General features: G+C 39.4%; 1 protein-coding gene across 5 annotated transcripts in view; it reads right to left on the minus strand.

Moving 5' to 3' along the window:
* LDLRAD2 (low density lipoprotein receptor class A domain containing 2) overlaps positions 1-19,983 on the minus strand; it is a 45,975-nt gene that overhangs the window by 8,262 nt on the left and 17,730 nt on the right. Inside the window, exon 1 of one of the 5 annotated variants that reach the window (XM_075190663.1) lies at positions 14,891-15,499. The exons of 3 other annotated variants lie outside the window; for them this stretch is intronic. In XM_075190663.1, coding sequence (XP_075046764.1) covers positions 14,891-14,984 — 94 coding nt within the window. In that variant the 5' untranslated portion in view covers positions 14,985-15,499. Of the gene's footprint in view, positions 1-12,364; positions 12,541-14,890; positions 15,500-19,983 lie in introns of those variants that run through there. One more of the 5 variants, XM_075190667.1, reaches the window with a different exon arrangement.

Below are 19,983 nucleotides of genomic sequence, written 5' to 3' on the forward strand. Positions count from 1 at the left end.
AGAGATGACAAGTGCATGAATTAAGAGTTGTTGCAGTGTCTTGTGTGAGATGTACGTATTCTAGAAATGTTTTCTTTAGATGCATGCAGCATGAGAATATATATATATATATATATATATATATATATATATATATATATATATTCATATATATATAGTTGATGTGGGGAACAGAGGATTTTTGCAAGTCAAGGATTACACCTAGGCAGTGAGCTTGCGGGGTGGGATTTAAGATCATGATGTCAACAGAAATAGAAATGTCAGGAAGGTAACTCCTTTGGTGGGTGGGAATATTATGAATTCTGTTTTTGAAAGATTGAGTTTGAGTTGGCGAGAGTACATCCGAGATGTAGTGGCGAAAAGACAGTCAGTAACGGCTTAATTTAGCTGATCCACTATATCTTGTTCATTTTCTCGAGCATTGGAGGAATACTGCTTTTCCAGGATTTTGTTGCTAATGTGATATGTCGAAATAATGGCAAAATCCACTTTATTCACACTTCTAGATTTTGCATTGAAAACACAGTGTAACACTTGCCATTCAGTTTGTGTGACATGAAGAGGGGAGGATGAATGAGGGAGATGAGTGGATGCGTCCAGCTCTGCGCCTGTAGCATTTCCGCCAAGTTTACGGCAGGCGTACTTATGCCGACACACACGTATACAGAACCAGGTTGTAAGCACAATAAAACAATGACAGAGATATTTCACCCAAGATACACTACGGAATCTGGTGTACGTCCCCACTCTGAATCAGTCCCAGTGTGTCTACTTAAGAAGTCAACCCTGAGGAAAATCCTCCTGATGCAAATTGCCGACAGGTCGTCTTCTGCTGGAACAGCAACGGTCAAGCTTGCCATCACCCTGCGATTGTTATCCACTATTTACACAGGCTGGGCAGTCCGGAGCAATTTGGGATGGATTTGGTGGACAAGGACCAGACTCCAGTGACCCTTGCTGAAGCAGATTCTACCAAATCTAGATATAGCAACTTGGAACAATAGTCCTGGACCTGGTCTCACAAAGGTGTATAATCAATGTAGATGCAATGATCTCCCCTCCAATTAACCCATGCGTGTCTTTTTGGGGAATATCAGTCCCGAATGGCCGGCGCTTCTGGTTAACAGTGCTCAGACGCTAATGGAGGTGGCCCTGATGCCTACAGAGACATAGATCAGTCCGTTAAGGGCAGACTAGGATTGCAAGGTGTCCATTACCCCAGGATGGAAATAGCAATTCCAACATGGCCACATGGCTACATCTAAGAAACAGTGGGGAAATGTCACTGGCATTTTCTCCAATGAGAGAAGGATCCCAAACAGGCTTAACCTTTTTACTGCTTGGTATCCCTGCTCTCTTCACATTCTGTAAGAGATTTAATGTTCTAAAATCAGCCATGGTGCTCCGTAGCAAGTTTAAATAGTAAACTATCTGTTTTCCCTGAAACATCCTCCGAGTGGACAGACCTACAAGGTCAGGAAAAACCTGTATACTGTTGCCCTAAGTTAAAGAGCCAGGCTGTCGGAGAACAAGGGCCACATTTCTGGTAGTATAGGGAATATTGGGTATTCCCTATCTTTAGGTTGCTGTTAGAGGGCTCCATGTGCTCTATAAAGCTTGAGTGTTGCTTGGGAAGATCAAAGAGAAAGTCATGTGGGTAAGCAGGGTCCATCTCCAAAACTCCACTGAGGGGTTAATTTGCTCAGCCCTATTTTCTGCATCCTCCTGAAAATCTTTAATAAAGTCCAATTGAGTAAATCTGTGTAGACATGGCTGAAGTGCTCCACTATGTGATCAATTTGGTGCTCCCTCTTATCAACCCTTGCACTGAGAGAGGTAAGCGCTTACTTGTGGGCTGGTGTACAGCACAAAACAAACTTTCCAAGCTGCAATATAGGGCATGTAAATGCGTCTTAATGATGTAATCCATGTCTTGTTGTTTACCACATCAGTTGAGCACACTGCTCCCAACATTGAATGCTTATTCCCAAGAAAAAAAAGTGGTGTCAGGTCCTTAATTTGTTGTCTTAATTTTGGCAGATATCTGGCAGGATAGAGAAGTTAGCATAATGTATAGGTGCAGAAGTATCAAGGTAAGAAGCAGATTAAATGCCAAACATCTTGTGAAGCAGCAGAATCTTTAATCTACATCTCACTATACCAAGGCCAAGAGGAAACTTATAGCTAATGCAAAATGCCACAATGGTGGACCTGAAAACATTCTGCAAAAGAATGGCCTCTATCTATTTATCTATCTATGGTCAGTCATGCAAAGAAATTACAAAGATGTCTGCCAGACATAACCGCAAACTGAGCATTTTAGGAAAAAAAGATGGCCAAATACATAAGTTGCATAGTTGCCTACTTTCCCTAAACGTCTGAGAGACTCCTGAATTAGGAAACCTCCCTGACCCCCGACAGAGCAGTGCATTTTCCCATAGAGCAAGGTGAGCAGAAACATGAAATGAAACGCATCATAAACATATTTATCTGTCTTTTCATATCTTGTTTCCACAATTCCCTGGAGATAGTAAAACAAATAAGCATGATAATAATGTCAGTATGTTCAAATTCAAAAAATACAATTCTTCAGCACTCAATCATTTATAATTATGAACATATTACTTACATATTATCGTACTTGTCTTATAGCTTTAAATACGAAAGTAACTTTTGGCTTGCATATTTTGTACAAGTAAAGATATACTCTAGCCAATGTGTCAATAGACTCCCCATACGATTACTCCTATACACTCTACATACTTATACTAACAGCAAGCACCAAGGGAATTAGCACCACCAAAGAAATTAATGCATCAATTTGGAAATGTGTGCTATTATTGCCTTTATCTCAGACTAGATATTCCAATGAACACAATAACTAAAATCAAAACAATGACAATGTCACAATATTAAACTTTTTATAATTTGCCAATTTCCACTCTGCAACAGATTTAAATTGGAGATCATAATAAAGGCCATTAACACAGCTGTGTCTAAAGTGTGTGCTGTCCTAGACTATTGTGAGCTAATGCGCACAAACATAGTGATTTCATTATCCACCTATTTATCGCATGCATATAACTAAATATAAGTTATGGCATAAAAATCATTTTGCTAGGTACAAATGCTTACTACTTCAGACATTAATTTTCATAGAACTAACACCATCTGGAAAAGATATCACTACTGGGAAGATTTACAGCCTCCAAACATTTTATTGCCTTGGTCTCCAAGGTTATGTGGCTGCCGGAATCTCTCTGTGTGGTGTGAGAACCAGCTTGTTTTTGGGTAGAATGGGGGTGTCTGCCAATAATGAGATCTGTTCTGTCTTACACAAAAGGAAATGATGTGGGTGACACATTAAATTTGAATAAACTATTTTGGGTTAGGCTAACAAAATAATAAGTATTTAGAACACAATTAGGGACAACATACACAAGTCTCTACCACATACTTGTGACTTTGTGAGGATATAAACGTGAAAGTACACTGCTTTGACATTAGTTAAAACAACGGTTCATTACGTAGAATTATATGGCAGAAGAATCTATAGAAACTGAGGACTGCAGAAAAAGTAACTTTAAATGGTTTTTAAATAAGGGGTTTCTTATTTTAACAGACATCATCATTTATTTATATAGCGCCAGCAAATTCTGTAGCGCTTTACAATTAGGAGCAAACATTAATAAAACAATACTGAGTAATACAGACAGAGAGGTAAGAGGGCCTGCTCGCAGCTTACATAATGGAGGGATGTGAACAACAGAAGGAAGTTATAGAGAATTAACTAATTTCTAGATTTGCATGTAAGTAAGAGTGATCATTACTTTGATCTGGGCTTGTCCCTGTCCAGTCTAGGTTAATGTTATGTGCTCAAAAAGAAGCTATAATATACCCACTATCAATGCAAATTCTCTAAATGAACCTCCAATGGTAGATATACGCAGAACATATTAGTACTAGGTTGGTTATTAGTGATGTACCGCAGTGATCATGACTGACAATTATCAAAAATTCAAAAGATTTTATGACATTTTTTAGGCCCACAAATAACAACACCATTAAACTGGTGTAGAACATGCACAGATTTTGCACAGGAAAATGTGACACAAATAGGTGTGCGACATTTTATAACAATAAAGAGGTTTGTTCACTTTCTATAGCTATAGCTTTAATGAATGACCCCTACAATGTATACAATTATATCACATCTATCTCAAGCAGTGCCGTAACTAGACATTTTAGTGCCCTGGGCGAGACAGGGCACCGGCGCCCCCCATCTATGTGGGAGTGGCATTTGACAAGTGGGTGTGGCCAACCTAGTGTGTGGGTGTGGCTAGCACTTTACTGAAAGAATTCTGTTACACATATTTGCAAATATATATATATATATATATATATATATATATATATATATATATATATATATATATATATATATATATATATATATATATATATATATATATATATACATACACACAGTGGTGGAATTGAAATAAATTAACAACCGGCTCTCTGCCCTAATGACCATTTAAAGTATGCAAAAAATATATAGCGAAAGGTATTCTAATATCTCATGCACTTAATACTCACATAAGAATGTGTCTGTCTGTTAGGGAATTTGGACTGTAAGCCCCAGTGGGGCAGGGAGCATTACTATAGGATAACAAACAAAGCTTGTTAGAGCTTATTTTTAGAGCTTATTTTCAAGGGCCCCTATAAAGGATATAATTAAGATTAAATTATTTTTTTTCATTTAAAATAGGAGAGAGAGACTGAGATAGAGAGAGAGACTGAGACAGAGAGAGAGAGACTGAGACTGAGAGAGAGAGACTGAGACTGAGACTGAGAGACTGAGAGAGAGACTGAGAGACTGAGACTGAGAGAGAGAGACTGAGAGAGAGAGAGACTGAGACTGACTATGAATTCATTTTCAGCTTGCACGGAGGTGGGGAAAAAGGAAAAATAAGCCTAAAGTGAACTTCGTGGACTGAGATACTATTATGATAACAACATTATTCACAACACTTCAGGAAAGCGCTACGTATCTCCATAGCTTACTTGGCTACACTGTGGAAGAACTGCACGCGATGCTTGCCATTCAGCCGGACAACGATGAATAAAAGTATGGAGTACATTTGTCAGAAGCGCACAATTGTACTGTTAAAAAGACCAAACACCCAAAAATGAGCCTTTACAAAAGGAAGACGGCGTGAAATTGACAGAGAACAAAAGACAATGTTATTTACCGTCCTATACGGCGATGTGCCTTTAACTTCTGCAGTGGAACGCATGTGCGTTCCACAGACAGGAAGTTCGGCATTTGTGTTCCAAATGCCGAACTTCCTGTCTGTGGAACGCACATGCGTTCCACTGCGGAAGTCAAAGGCTTTTCTTTTCACTGCCAAAAGAGCTAGGTAGCGGGCGGCTGCTGCGCCCATTTGGGGCTTGCGCCCTGGGCGACGGCACCGCCCGCACCACCCTAGTTACGGCTCTGATCTCAAGTATTATGTGTTCTCTGGCATACAGTTGGCTGTCCATCCCAATCATTGCCAGATCCCATAGGGCATTGTTTACCAAGCCTAGTCCTCAAGTACCCCCTAACAGTGCAGGTTTTCCAGGTCACAAATTAAATAATTATACCACCTGTGGATTTTTCAAAATATGTCAGTCAGTAATAAATAAAACTGTGCTCCAGAGATATGGAAAACATGCACTATTAGGGGTCCCTGAGGACTGGGCTTGGGAAACACTGCCCTAGGGAGGAAATTAGAATTATCTGTAACAGTAAGCAATATTTAAATAAGGACAGAAATCAGAGTTCTGTGTACTTGCAGAATGATCATCTTCTCCACTAAAGTATGGATTTTCCTATTGAATAAAATACTGTAAATGCACTAATTTGTACAGACATTTAGTCTATCACAGCATGTATGGGCCCAAAATTCCATTGATCCCAATCTATATTTTGTTAGGAGCCATCAGATGTCTTTCAAAATAGATGATGACCACACCTGACCATGTAGACCACAACGGTGGTGCCCTGTAAGATCTGGATGTTTAGAATGAGTGACAAACATCGTTGTTTCCAGATGCAAATAGGCAAATCTGGCAGAGATCCGGCCACTTGACCCAACCTGGCACAGTGGGTACGTTTATTTGCATGTCTGAGAGCCAGGGCTGCCAAGAGGAATTCAGGGCCCAGGTACAACAAATTCATGGGGCCCCCTCATAGTCGAGTAAGCCCTCAAATTTTTTTGCGCCGGTTATTTTTTAGCCTCTGGTCATACATTCAGGGGCGTGGCAATGCACCGTTGGGGGCGTGGCTAGCCTAACACCGGTGCAATTTTTTTTAGGGGTGTGGTCATACATTTGGGGCGTGGCAAAGCCCCGTTGGGACGTGGCTAGCACTAGATCCTGAATTCACCAGAGCGTCACATATGTCCCAGCACTCCTGACTTTTAAGACATCTAGCACCACAGTGTAGTATACAAAGAATGCAGTGTGTACACAAAGAGTTCAGTCTTGGCCTGCACCTTACATTGGGCACGACACTCACCAAAAATTCCCATTGTCCCTACTAGAATCACAACATTTCACACACTCTGCTGCTCTCTCCTACCTGTTCTTCTCACTTTCACCACCTGTGACTGCTGCTTTCTTTAGTTGCGGCTTGTCCGGATCCTGAAATGTTGGAGTACCTATTTGGGGAAAAAAATGGCTACATTTAGAAAATTACAGCCAGCCCCGGCGTTAAATCAATAGCACCCACAATTAATAATTAGGCTTTCCTCCAGCCCCAACATTAAAATAATAGTATTCACATTTAATAAATAAACCTATTTCCCTTCCTGCAAACAGCCCCAGCAATACCTATTTCCCGCAACCATCACTGCCATTAATAAATTCAGTCACATTTAATAAATAGACCTCATTCTCCCTAAACTCACCCCCATATTCAATAGCCCCCAAACCACCCCATCTTAAATAGTCCCCACTATTAAATGTGCCTCTCCCCTTTTTTTTTTTTTTTTTTTAACTCTGTGCTTCTCTCCCCTTTTTATTTATTCTGTTTCTCTCCCCTTTATTATTTATACTGTTTCTCTCCTTTTTTTTTTTTTAACTCTGTGCTTCTCTCCCTTTTTATTTATACTGTTTCTCTCCTTTTTTATTTATTCTGTGCTTCTCTCCACTTTATTTATTCTATGTTTCTCTCCCCTTTTTTATTTTAACTCTGTGCTTCTCTCCCCTTTTTTATTTATTCTCAGCCTCTCTCCCCCGTTGTTTTCCTTCCCCTTCTTAATAGCACTGTCCCTTTCCTCCCCTTGCCTCTCTGTTTCTTTACTTACCTCCTGTCAGCTTCTTTCTTTTTTTCTTCTTCTCTCCTGTCTTCTCTTCTTTCTTCTAGCTTTGTCTTGTCCGGCGCTCCTCACTGACTGACGGGCGTGACTTGATGACGTCACGCTCGGCAGTCAGTGCGAATAGAGAAGAGGAGAGGAGGGACGCGGCGCCGCGGTCACGTGAGTATTTATTTTTTTTATTTTTTACTGGTCCAGCTCCCTCCCCCCCCCAGCCACGGGAAGAAAAAAAACAAAACATTAAAAAAAACGCAAGATAAGGAAAAAAAAAAAAAAAAAAAAAAAGGGAAAAAATAAAAATTAGAACCGAAGGCAAGCCCGGGCCCGGTAAAATGTACCCGCTACCCCCCCTCTCGGCGGCCCTGCTGAGAGCCAAGCAAATGTTCAACTATTCTCTAGTTATCAGTTCCCTTTTATCAGAACAAGCAATGATATTTGTATGTACACTATCAATTATTGTCAGGGGAAGTGTAATTTTTATTTATAGGGCGCCACAAAGTATCCGTAGCGCCATACAAGGACAAACAATGGCACAGTACAAGGTGAAACAGCACAAGTAACAGTAAGCACTATAACTCTGGGGGCTCAGGCACAGCATGAAAGAGGGAGGGAGGGGAAAAGTGAGTATAGGCAGGTAACTATGGCCCAAGAGGGTTGGCACGAATGACAGGTTGGGAGACACTAAGGGGAGCAGAGAGAAGCGAGAGGAGACAGAGGGCAGAGGGACCGAGAGGAGATGAGCTGAGTAGCTGGAAAGCGCAGTTAAAAGTGATGGAAACAGGAGGTAGGAGAGCCCTGCTCGAGGGAGCGAACAATCTAAAGGGAGGGGAAGAAAGACTGACACATGGATGAGACGGAGAGACGGGAGGAACGGAGACGGAGTCGAGGAAGCCCATTAGATGATTAGATGTAGATGAGATATTGTTCATAGAGCAGCAAAATCAACTATATAAAAAAAGCCATAACATTACCATGCGTGCATGACAGAATGTGTGACCTGTGGGTGTGAAAGAGTTATCAGCACAAAACCACCCGATTGTCTAAAAATTATCAAAATACCCCCAAAACTCCTCGCGCACTCACTATTAACCAGAAAGTTCTGACACCACTTAGATTTAGGTCAAGAGCCGACACTCTTAGAAAGTCTTCAGTTACTTCTTAACTTATCCCAAAATAGAATCACAATCTGATTTAAACCGGATATACTGTAAACCATACAATTTCCTGTATAAATGTGGTATTCTAAAAACCAAGCCTACCTGATACATGAATTCTTTAAGAACACAAAGACAGAATGTTACTAAATGGGATATAATATGACAAAAAGTCACAATGCTTATTGAAAAAAGAGATCTATAATTATTATTATTATCATTTATTTGTTAGGCGCCACAAGGTATCCGCAGCGCCGCACACAGTACTAACAGTACTGTACTGTACTAACAATAACAAATTGACATACATATTAACATTGTTTTTAAAATAAAAAAACACAGAAATGGAAGACCAACACTCACTTATTCTTTCACATAATCGGACACCTAGGAGTTTAGGTATGAAAAGTCTCTCAGTAACAGACTAATGCCCAAATAATTTCACTACTTTTAAAGCCTGTTCCTTTCTTGCCCACACTCTACCTACATGACATCACCAGGAAGTATGCTAATCTCTTTTATTACTAATTAAATTCAATATTGTTCAAGAACAGGTCTTGTAATGGCTTGACATCCCCTGAAGAAGTCACCCAGACGAAACACTTAGGGTCTTATTTGTGACTTTTAGTGTGGAGATTGGATTTTTCTTAGTCCCTTTTCTGGCCAGAGTGGTGTTCCCTACTTTAAAACTAGAGATGCTCACTGACCCCGTGAACTGGTTTTGGTTTTGGATCTGGAATACCTTCGTGTTTTGGTTTTGGCAAAAGCGCCCTTGTGTGTTGTTTTGTTTTTTTAGAAAAAATCCTAAAATATTCTAAAATAACATAATTGTGCTCTTTTTTTGTTCCTACATTATTATTATCCTCAATAACACTAATTTCAAGTCATTTGCAGTCAATTTTGACCACCTCTCAGATCACAATATTATTTTCATACTTTTGTACAAATACTGCAGCGACCTGGCTGGATGGTAAGCGACAGAGCAATGACATAAACACACAGCAGTTCCTAGCACATCTAGGGCACACTGGTACACAGCAGTGGCAGAAAAGAAAAATGGGGGTCCGCCCTCGCCATACTGGATCTTAAAAAGGAATTAAAAACTTGCGCGATCCAACGTCACAATGACGTTTTGCCTCGTTTTCAATTCCGAAGGTGTGCGACAGTACCGAGCGAGCTCGGCTCGGTACTCGGATACCCTAAGTTTGGGTGTGTTCGGTTCTCGAGGAACCGAGCCTGAGCATCTCTACTTTAAACACCTTCACTAAGGAACCCCTACAGATAATCCCTGACATTTTCTGTTGAATGTACACAAGTTGCACTAATGTTTTTATGTGAATATTAAATCTCTTGTTTGTAATTGGCTTCTGACAGTTCTTTCTTTAAGATTTCCTTCAATTTTTTCTTACAAGGTCTACTATCATGTATTTCTGGTATGCAATATTTCTTTACATTGAATGGATTTTTAAATGTAGTGACACTACACTATGATATATTGTATTTTCCGCTCACTAGAACTTGAGTTTTTGAAAGATCAAGTGCCATGTGTGTTTCTGAAGAGGCATTTTGAAATCCTTTAATACCCAGATAAGCTACACATTTATATTTACTTTGGTATGCAGCTTGAAATTGCACCATTTACTGCTATCAATATATATATATATATATATATATATATATATATATATATATATATATATATATATATATATATATATTGTGCTTAGCAGTACTGCTGTGTTTAATGCTTAACCATTCTTTGTAATGTTATATATGACAATCTGCTTATCTCTACATCTCATTACTATTTGCTGCATTGTTTATATTGTGTTGATATGTACTAATGCTCATATTCATTGAAATATTAAGCAGACCCATTGCCTTGTGTTCTTATTCTCTAAGCATCATATGATCCTGACTCGGCTAAGTCACGTGCCCAGGCCTTCGTGGGAACCGCCCACTAGGCCTGATATTATTCCAGTCCATAACACTTCGTTGATGCCACTGGGAAACATGATCTCACTAACTCGTGAATTGACTAAGTTGATTAGTAACCAGGTGTTCTACTGGTAATGATGGTGGAGAATTGATTTCTAATACCCACACTTGTTCTCCTTAGTATCTTGGAGTTGCACAAGACTAAATGTAAGACACCTGCATAACACAGCTATCTTAGCAAATTAGTAGCCAGGAGAACTGCTGGCAGAGGTTTGAATCATCAGACTTACTGAATGCTCCACCAAGCTGGTTGAAATTGCCATCATGCTCAAGGCATAAATTGGTTTAGTGAACGAGTAGCTAAGGGCTCTATGGGAAATGATAGTTTAGGCCCTGGGTCTAATCCCCATACAGGCTTCATTTTAGCGTCCTTTTATGTTGCACTTGGCTTGTTGAGGACTTTGAAAAAAGCCTCCATACTTACCTTAAGCATAAGATGTCTCAGTGAATAGTAGTTTCCGGATGACTATAACTTGGGATGTCCTGGTTCAGGCTTCCTTTCAGTTATTTGGACATTGCATGGATGTGCATGATGACCCCCACTTACATAGACCAAAAGCTGGCACAGTTGGCTAGTAGCCAGATACTATAGTGGCAACGATGGTTAAGGTCCTTGTTCAAATATCCAGACAAGCTTCCATTTTGTACACTGGATGTTGAACAAACTGGTTGATGACATTGAGAAAGGTCTCAACAGTTGCTTAACATGTAAGCTGTTGGACTACTAGTCAGGTGACAAATCCTGCATCTAGGAACTTGCTGTATCTGATGCTCTAATGGATCCTATAGGACCCTCCATGCACTACTGGCAGCCATTATGAAGACTATTTCAAATAACCAAGCAAATTTTATTTTAGTACCTTGGATGTTGCACCAGTGAGAAAATGTCACACCTCACACAAAAGCTGACTTAGAAGACTAGCGGTGAAGGTCGAAGCCCTGGTTTGAATCTCTTTGCAGGCATCATTCTAGTATCTTAGATGTAGCACTTATCTGTTGACATTGATAAAATTCTTTCCTCATACTTGAAGCATAAAATTGGTTTAATTAGCTTGTATACATTAGCTCTTTGAAACATAGCATTTGACGACAGATGAGAACCACTTGGCCCAGCTAGTTAGCCTGTTTTTAACCTATGGTAAGGATATCCTTATGTCTATCCCAAGCATGTTTAAATTGTTCTACTGTATTAGTCTCTATCGCTCTGATGGGAGAAAATTTTGGCAGTAAGCTCCGATTCAAATACACACAATGGCTTCTTTTAAGTAACTTGGACGTTGCACCAGGCTAGCTGATGACACCAAGTACGGTCTACTCTTCTACATAAAGAACAAGCTGTCTCGATTTGGCACGTGGCCGCTATGGAGATTACGTACTACCTCCACGATAGAGGCCACATCTTCAGTCAAGTCTGGGCTCCATGGAACACACCTTCCCCCCTCAACGCTCCGCGTCCTCCGACCTGACCCATGGGCGACGACCCTAACTCTTTCCGACACATATCTCCCCCTCTGCTATAGGCTCAACACACCCTAGTTATCCTCTAAATACTTACAGTGCTTATCTTTGTGGTCCTACCCCCCTCACCGCTCCCCCAGAATCCCTTTTGTTCCTACACCCATTTTATATTACCCTTTAAAAATGTAAAAACCGGTCATTTTTGTCTAAAGGTTTCCTAATATGCGATACACCACAATAACTGTTGTGATTTTTTTACTGTGTATGCTACACAGTGTTATTATTTTGCTGTCTGTATTTTCTTGATTCACCACTAAAAATAAAAAAAAATAAAAAAAAACAAGCAATGAGTGCTAGTTTAAATAAACAGACATTCTTGCCTTTTAATACCTAGTATTTTGCACCAAGCTGAATGATGACATTGATAAAGCCTTGCAACTTAACTAAATGTGCAGGCTGCCTCTGTTTTCTATTGGCCATGTTCTCTCCAGACAAAGATGGTGTCAGTCTTGGTAGAACGACTTCCTTCTGGGTAACTCTCGCTGCTAGTGTACCCCCTTGCTGGGCACTTGGGCTGGTACACCTGATCTCTACCTTCAGATCAGGGTAAAATTCTCACACATAACCATATACACACATATTAGTGCAAATACACATACAGCACTAATCTCATAATTAGTAACTAGACCTGCTCCTAGACACAAATTAGACAACAAATGTTATTACCAAACAAACACACACTTGCATTTTGAAGAAAATTAAAGATATTATTTTGTAAAAATTAAGGTATTAAAATGAACAGCATTCATGATAGTTGGGTGTGAAAATAATGAAGCAATAAATACAAATGCAAAAGTATAATCTTTCAGACTGGTCCTTTAAAATGTAAAATATTTTACCTTTGCTACTAATAAATTAGCTCTTTGTAAAAGATGGGGGGATACCCTTTAGCACAAGCTTCCACAATTGGGGCCATAGTAGGGAGAGTTGATCTACTGTATACATAACTAAATCCTAGGGCTCTGGATACTGACACAAATTAGGTTCTCAGGTAATATATTGGGAACTTCCTGTTTCCCATCTGATGCACAGGAACTAGCGGCTATCAATTCCTCAATCATTAAAAATAATCATTTAATGAGGGGTTATTAATTTAATTCTGGGGAAGAAAAAGCAATGCTGGCCACACAATTTGCAATCTTCAACAATTTGCAATTTACAACATGGCCACAAAAACATGGATATATAATATTATTAATAGTCGGTAAGTTCTTACGAGCAGGGCCCTCTGTCCGACCGTTTTTCTTATGTAAATGGAGGTTGTAATTATGCAATTATATAGATGTGGTGTTTGTATTTATACCATTTTGTCACTTTGTTCTTGTATTATATTGTGAAGATAGATATATATATATATATATATATATATATATATATATATATATATATATATAATATAATAAATGTGGTGGGAAATGAGCGCTATCCGCCTGTGTGCAGTCACCTTCTCATGCTCAAAGAGGTCCAGGTGATGTAAGAAGTCATCCAGCGTCTTGCCCCAAACACCTACATGTGTGGCAACATTGGTGCTCATGCCCAGAGGCATCATCCCATATAAAGCCATCTTAAAAGATTAGTAAAATCTAATTTTCCCTAGATAGCATTACAAAAATGTGTATACTGATTATGTGAATTCATTGCAGTTTATAGTCTACTTACCCCACCTCCCAAAGTATAGAAGTCGATTAGGGCAAATAAACCATAAAAAAAACAAAGATCCCAGCACATGCTGTGAAGTACAAATACAATTACTGTGCTGGTTGTGTGGGTATAAAACATTCTGCCTCAAGAACTGTATACAGATAGGATTTATACAGCACTACTAGGGCTTCCTCAATCCTGACGGGAAAATGGTCAAGTCAAATGTCTTATCAAGACTTAAAATGGACAAAATGTAGATTACAAAATGTGTATAGCACAAGACATACATTCTATACATGTTTGGGAATATGATGAACAAAAAATGGGACACAAAAATGCAGTTGGATTTGTAATATATAACAGACGTGACACACGAGATTGATGAGGACACGTTGCTAATAGTGTTTATCTGACCTCTCCTCCCACTCATAAACTGTATCTTAGGGTTCCAGGTTAACAGTATATAAACAATAAACTGACATATTAATTCACAGGCTTTGTGAGATAGGAGACACGTGCCTAATGTATTGTGTAGTACTATGTATGCCGAATTATCAGCAGGATGATACGTGCGCGCGTGTGTGTGTGTGTGTGTGTGTGTGTGTGTGTGTGTGTGTGTGTGTGTGTGTGTGTGTGTGTGTGTTGTGTGTGATATGTGTTCTTTCAGTGACAATTTTACATGAAGATGAACGGCTACCACGTATTTGAGCAGCATAAAAATCAAACTATTAACTTATATAAATTTCTGCAGTCAGAAAAAAAACAACTTAATTTACAACATTTTGTAGATGATGAAGGGAAAGACCATTTAGACAACCAGTTGCAGTTTACTATACATACAGAAAAGAGAGCAGATAAATCACATTTACGCAGAACAAAATAATCAGAGGCGAGTTATATGGGAGAATTGTACAATTCATAAAGACACAAGTTAAAGCATTTAAAGATGGCCTTACATGGTATCCTCAACACCACCAGTTTTAAAATTGTAAACAACATAATAATCAAACAAGTACCATCCAAACAGAGGCTCCTTAATAATTTCCTTTCATTTAACAACCTTATATTTAAAAATCTGGAAAGTTAAAGAAATATTGACATGATCATGAATCACACAAAGTTGCTACGCAATCATATTGTAACCATTGAACAATGTAGATGCACAAACTGCAATATGTTGTTTAAAGCCCTCCTGTCCTGTGCCCAGTTACCTACCTGTTTCTAGGGGGTAGACTGTCTGCATCATTAAAGACACAAGAACAAAGAAGTGTGACAGTGGTTGTAAACTCGTACCCTTGTAGACAGCCATATTCACATTCCTTCTTAAGTGTTACTGATTCCGCAGTGGTGGCAGAGAACCTTCGATTTGAGCGTGTAACAGCTGTGAATCAGGGCACGTTGTTGGCCTTCTGTTCCAGTAAGTAAACTTGGGATGTTACTCTTCACCGTGCTCCAGAAAGCACCAGTCCAGGACAGCTATTTTATTACTTTTTTTTTTAAACATTTGACCACAATGACTCCTTGAGGGTTGCCTTCATCTGTGCCTTGAAATCCTTTGTGCTTTGGATTTGTGTCTCTTGGTGTCCATGACAACTATGTGAGTTTTATTGAGAAGTGGGTGAAAGGGGGTGTGGTAAACAACATACCACCCTATGTATAAACTCTCATTATTTCTGCTTCTTACACAAAGTGATTACTAACTCTTCTGTTTAATAAATGACAGGAATAGAAACACATCGATGGAGAATCTACCACTTAAACAATAGAAGGCATGTCTGGGGAGACAAGGGCCAAATAGTTTGATTAAATATATAGTCAGTCCTCTACTGACTGATAAGCTGGTTTATGTAGGAATGCAGATATTAAATGGTTAAAATAAATTGAAAGTAAAGATAATGTAATAAATATTACATTTAATTTATATTTAAATATTAAATGATACAATATATTTTGTGCAGCCAACATACCGTAAGCCAGATGAGTATTGTGACATGTAAATATGTGACAAAATAATTCATTGATTGTCATGGCTGTAATTTATTTCCTTGGTTTTGCACTAAGGCTGCGAATGACAAACAGAATTACATCTGGAAGGACCTGATCATGTGGTGATGTGATACACAGCTAATATAAATACAGAGAAAGCTGTCATTTATTTTGGAGAATAAAATAATTGACGTTGGCTACTACCATTTTGGCCAATATAAAATCTGTGATACTCATCAATATATGAACACAATAACTACCAGTCAATTCCCTAAACAAATAACATTAATTCTATTCTTACTTTGCAATGTTTCTGTAAATTCATTTCCCCATGGGCACAACGATGTAACATAATCTACTGTTAAGTATTAGCATGTTTTAATACATTGTTTTAGGTTATTAAGGAATAGATAAACCATTTACATATCAGGACCAATCCACCATATACTAAAAATTAGACTTTAATTACCTTTACTAAAGCAGGCTTACTATAGGTCAATCACCATCCGATCCTATACACCTCCTGCACGATGAGTATCCAACGCTGCTTAATTAACGTGACACATGCATGTTTCAGAAAATCAACACTACTGTACTACTGCCCGTGTGTGGGCTTAAATGTCTCCATAATGTCACTTTTATGAAAGCAAACATCTCAACAATGAATTAATAAGCCTAGTTAGAAAGCATACACAGACCCTGTGGTATCAAGGAGATAAAGTTACTGCATAAACTACTGAAGTAGTATGAACAACAAGACTACCATACCCAGAAGCTGCGTGCTTTGCACAGTGGAAGACAGACACTGGCAAGTTGCAGAGAACCAAGAACTTTCATGGTGGTTTTATTGCAATGCAATATATTTTATTAGTGAAATACTAATAAAATATGAAATATTCACTTCACTCTGGTAACTTCTCTGGTTTTGAGGCCATAATGTAAATTAACTAATATTTTCATTTTACTATTATAATTCCATGACCTTATATGTGCACTCTAATAGTATTGGTCTAAGTATCTATATTTGGAATACTGGAAAAGCAGAGTGGAGCCTTTCACATTCCATCCATTTGCATTTTCCATACTGCCAAGTCTACATTTCCACTTCCACCACTGCAAATTACTATAGGAGTACAAGATCCCACCATCAAATGTAAGAGCGTTCATAATACACTTCTCAGAAATTGCTAAATTGTTTTTCAGATACCATCGATAAACAAAACTGAGCAGCCGCACTGCTAATATTCTCAATCACTGTGAGCCGTGATCTTACTATATTAATAAAAATGTGCTACAAACATCTGGATTGTAATAATTTTATAGCAGAAACCAGTAAGCCCCTTATGAATTAAGTACCCTGGGGGGGGGGGGGGGGGGGGGGACACAATGTAAAGGTTGAAAATAAACTGTACACATATCATTTCTTGGAACAGAGTAAATTGCTGGAAACAATAATAATTATAGTTACCGTTATTTTTCCTCAAAATACTCCGTCTCACACTTGCGCTCACTCTATATATCTTTGGCTGCTGCTCCTATCTTGTAAGATTCAATCACAATAAATATTAGAGGAGCTCACTGGCTTGTGCTGTGGTGCAGTTTTGAGTAAATCAGTGTAAATTTAAAACTTGTAAGATCAATGGCACCGCAACAAAATAATCAAAAACAAAATTAATGTTTATAGATCTTCCGATTATATGCGAGGCGTGGTGGAGCAACACAAGTTAGCCAGACTGGACAGTGATCTCCTTTGTGTTGCTTGTAAAAATGAACCGAAATACTATGGGTTCTTAACCCTTTCTTAATATTAAACGTGTTCAGTAATTCGTGTTTTGAGGGGTCTCTGTTCTTCCAATAAACTGTGGGCCATATGGGCACTCAAGCAAATATATCACTCCCTCTGTGTTGCAATGAATGCTTTGCCTTAAATTGAAATCCCTTTTATTGGAACTTGATTGAAAAGTGACGGTTGGTTTAGTGGATGTTGCTTGTATTATTTTGCATGCCTTACAGTTTATACAGTGGTAAAAACATAGATTTGTTCTGTGTTCTTACTTCCAAAGGGGGTGATACAGCTCTTTGATAGGATAGTCTTAATATTTTTTGTATGTCTATAAACCATTTTTGGGGGTATATTTAATAAACTGCGGGTTTGAAAAAGTGGAGATGTTGCCTATAGCAACAATCAGATTCTAGTTATCACTTACTTAGTACATTCTACAAAAGGACAGCTAGAACCTGATTAGCAACCAATCAGATGAATGTACCTTGAATGTAGATAAGGCAAAACCCTTGTTAAATCCGTCCTGAAGGAAGTCCAGGACATGCAGAATAGTTGCAGCAATTGATTGAATTTAGACTCAGACTTGATAAACACTAAAATAGATTATTCTTCTTTCCTGCTTGTAAAGGGGCGTTGATCACTAGTTCCAAGACTCCCTCATCTCCGAGCAGCTTCCACTCTATCTCCAAGATGGTTGCTCTAGATTTGGATAAATAAATGGGCTTCGGTGCAAGAGATCTGTGCGAATGCAAGTAATGAGTGAAAAAGGAGAGCAGACATGACCCAAGTGAAACGTCCATGATATTGTCAAAGCGTATATCCCCTCTGTCCCATGGGTTTTGGGCTAAGAGAAGAACCTGGGTACTTTGGCATTGTTTTTTTAGACTTTTGTCCATGTGAGGAAACCCACATTGTTTCTATTAGTAGTTTGACATCACTGACTGCCAACTGTCAGGATCTGCCTGCAGCCCTCTGCATTGCATGCTGGTTATTGGCAGCTCCTGTCTCCAGGACCTTGGACGTGTATATTTATTGTATTATAAATAAATATTAATAATAATAATATCTGCAGTACCTTTATTCACCAGAGGTGCTGCTATTGTGCCTTCCTTTTCTTCACTAGGGATTAACCTGTTGCACTATTATTATCATCCTTTATTTGTTAGGCACAACAAGATTTCCGCAGTGCCGTACATAGTACAAACAGTAGCCTATACAGGTGAAACAGTACTGAACAATAAACAAATAATACCAATACTTCAGAAACTCCAGGCATGGCTATTGCAGTAGAGACGGAGCAGAAGAACAGGTATGGAGACAGGAGGGAAGAGGGCCCTACTCATAAGAGCTTACATCCTAAGGGAGGGTGAACATACATCAGGCACAGAGGGGAGTCACGTGAGGGGATATAGATCTAATTATCTCCTGCATCTGGGTGTTCCCTACTTATACCTGCCTCTCTCCCTCTCCTGTGTTGGTTATTGTTGTTTGTTGCCTTCCCCTATGGTTTGTCTGCTGGTTCTCCTGTGCTCTCGGACTTCACATCACTACTCCAGATCTCTCTTAATCTAACCATTCTACCTGCATCCACAGTATTCTTTCTATCAGTATTCAGCCTTCTCAGATATTCCTGTGCAGTTTCAGCACTATTTGGTTTGTATTATTTATCTGTATTTTGCTCAATAAACACCTTTATTCTTTATCACATCCCGGGCTCCATAGCTGTGATTTTCATTGAAGCGTGACACCAATACCTTGATTGGGTTGCCTATATAAAAGACAGATTCTGGCACTGATTTAGTGCTGAGTATTAGCTCACTTCCCTAGTGATCTGGTGTCCCTAGTGCTTCCTGCTGCGCCTAGTGCTGCTGGAAATCCTGTTTCCTGACTCATCTTTTTTCCCAAGACTACTCTTCTGATTACTCTTTGGAACTTCTATTGTCATTTTGGTGCTGACCCGGCTAGTCTACGACTCTCCACTATGATTCCAGCTACCTTGCTAGCGACTGGCTTCATGGGCTGTGGCATGCACGTTTCAGGCAGTGAAAACCAAACCTCCTTGCAGGTATCACTGGTGAACATCGGGGACATGTCATACTCTGCCTCAATGACCAATTGCGCCAACTGCTAGCAGGTGAACGCCCATTTTTTCTTATGTGTTGTGACAGAATACACTGGCCCTCACAACATGGACAGAGCTGGAGATTCATCACCTCACAATTTGATCAGCGTCTGTCTATACTAGTGGATCAGCAAAATTGAAACCAGGCACAGCTCCTTCAATACCTACAAGGCCTGGCAACTTGCCTGAACACCATTCAGGTCTCTCTGACCCATCCGGCACAGACTCCTCCATCTGCTCTGGCTGCGGTGGTTCCCTCACCCTTCAATTTGTATATCCCTGCGCCCAGGCCCGGCGCTCCCATTAGGCAAGGTTAGGCAGTTGCCTAGGGCGCCGGGCTCTGGAGGGTGCCACAGAAATAAAATTACTTTAAAACTGTGCGGCGACCGCTAACCATACCTTCCACAGCCGCCGCAC

Source organism: Mixophyes fleayi, chromosome 11 (assembly GCF_038048845.1).
Source record: "Mixophyes fleayi isolate aMixFle1 chromosome 11, aMixFle1.hap1, whole genome shotgun sequence".
NCBI classification, from domain to species: domain Eukaryota; kingdom Metazoa; phylum Chordata; class Amphibia; order Anura; family Limnodynastidae; genus Mixophyes; species Mixophyes fleayi.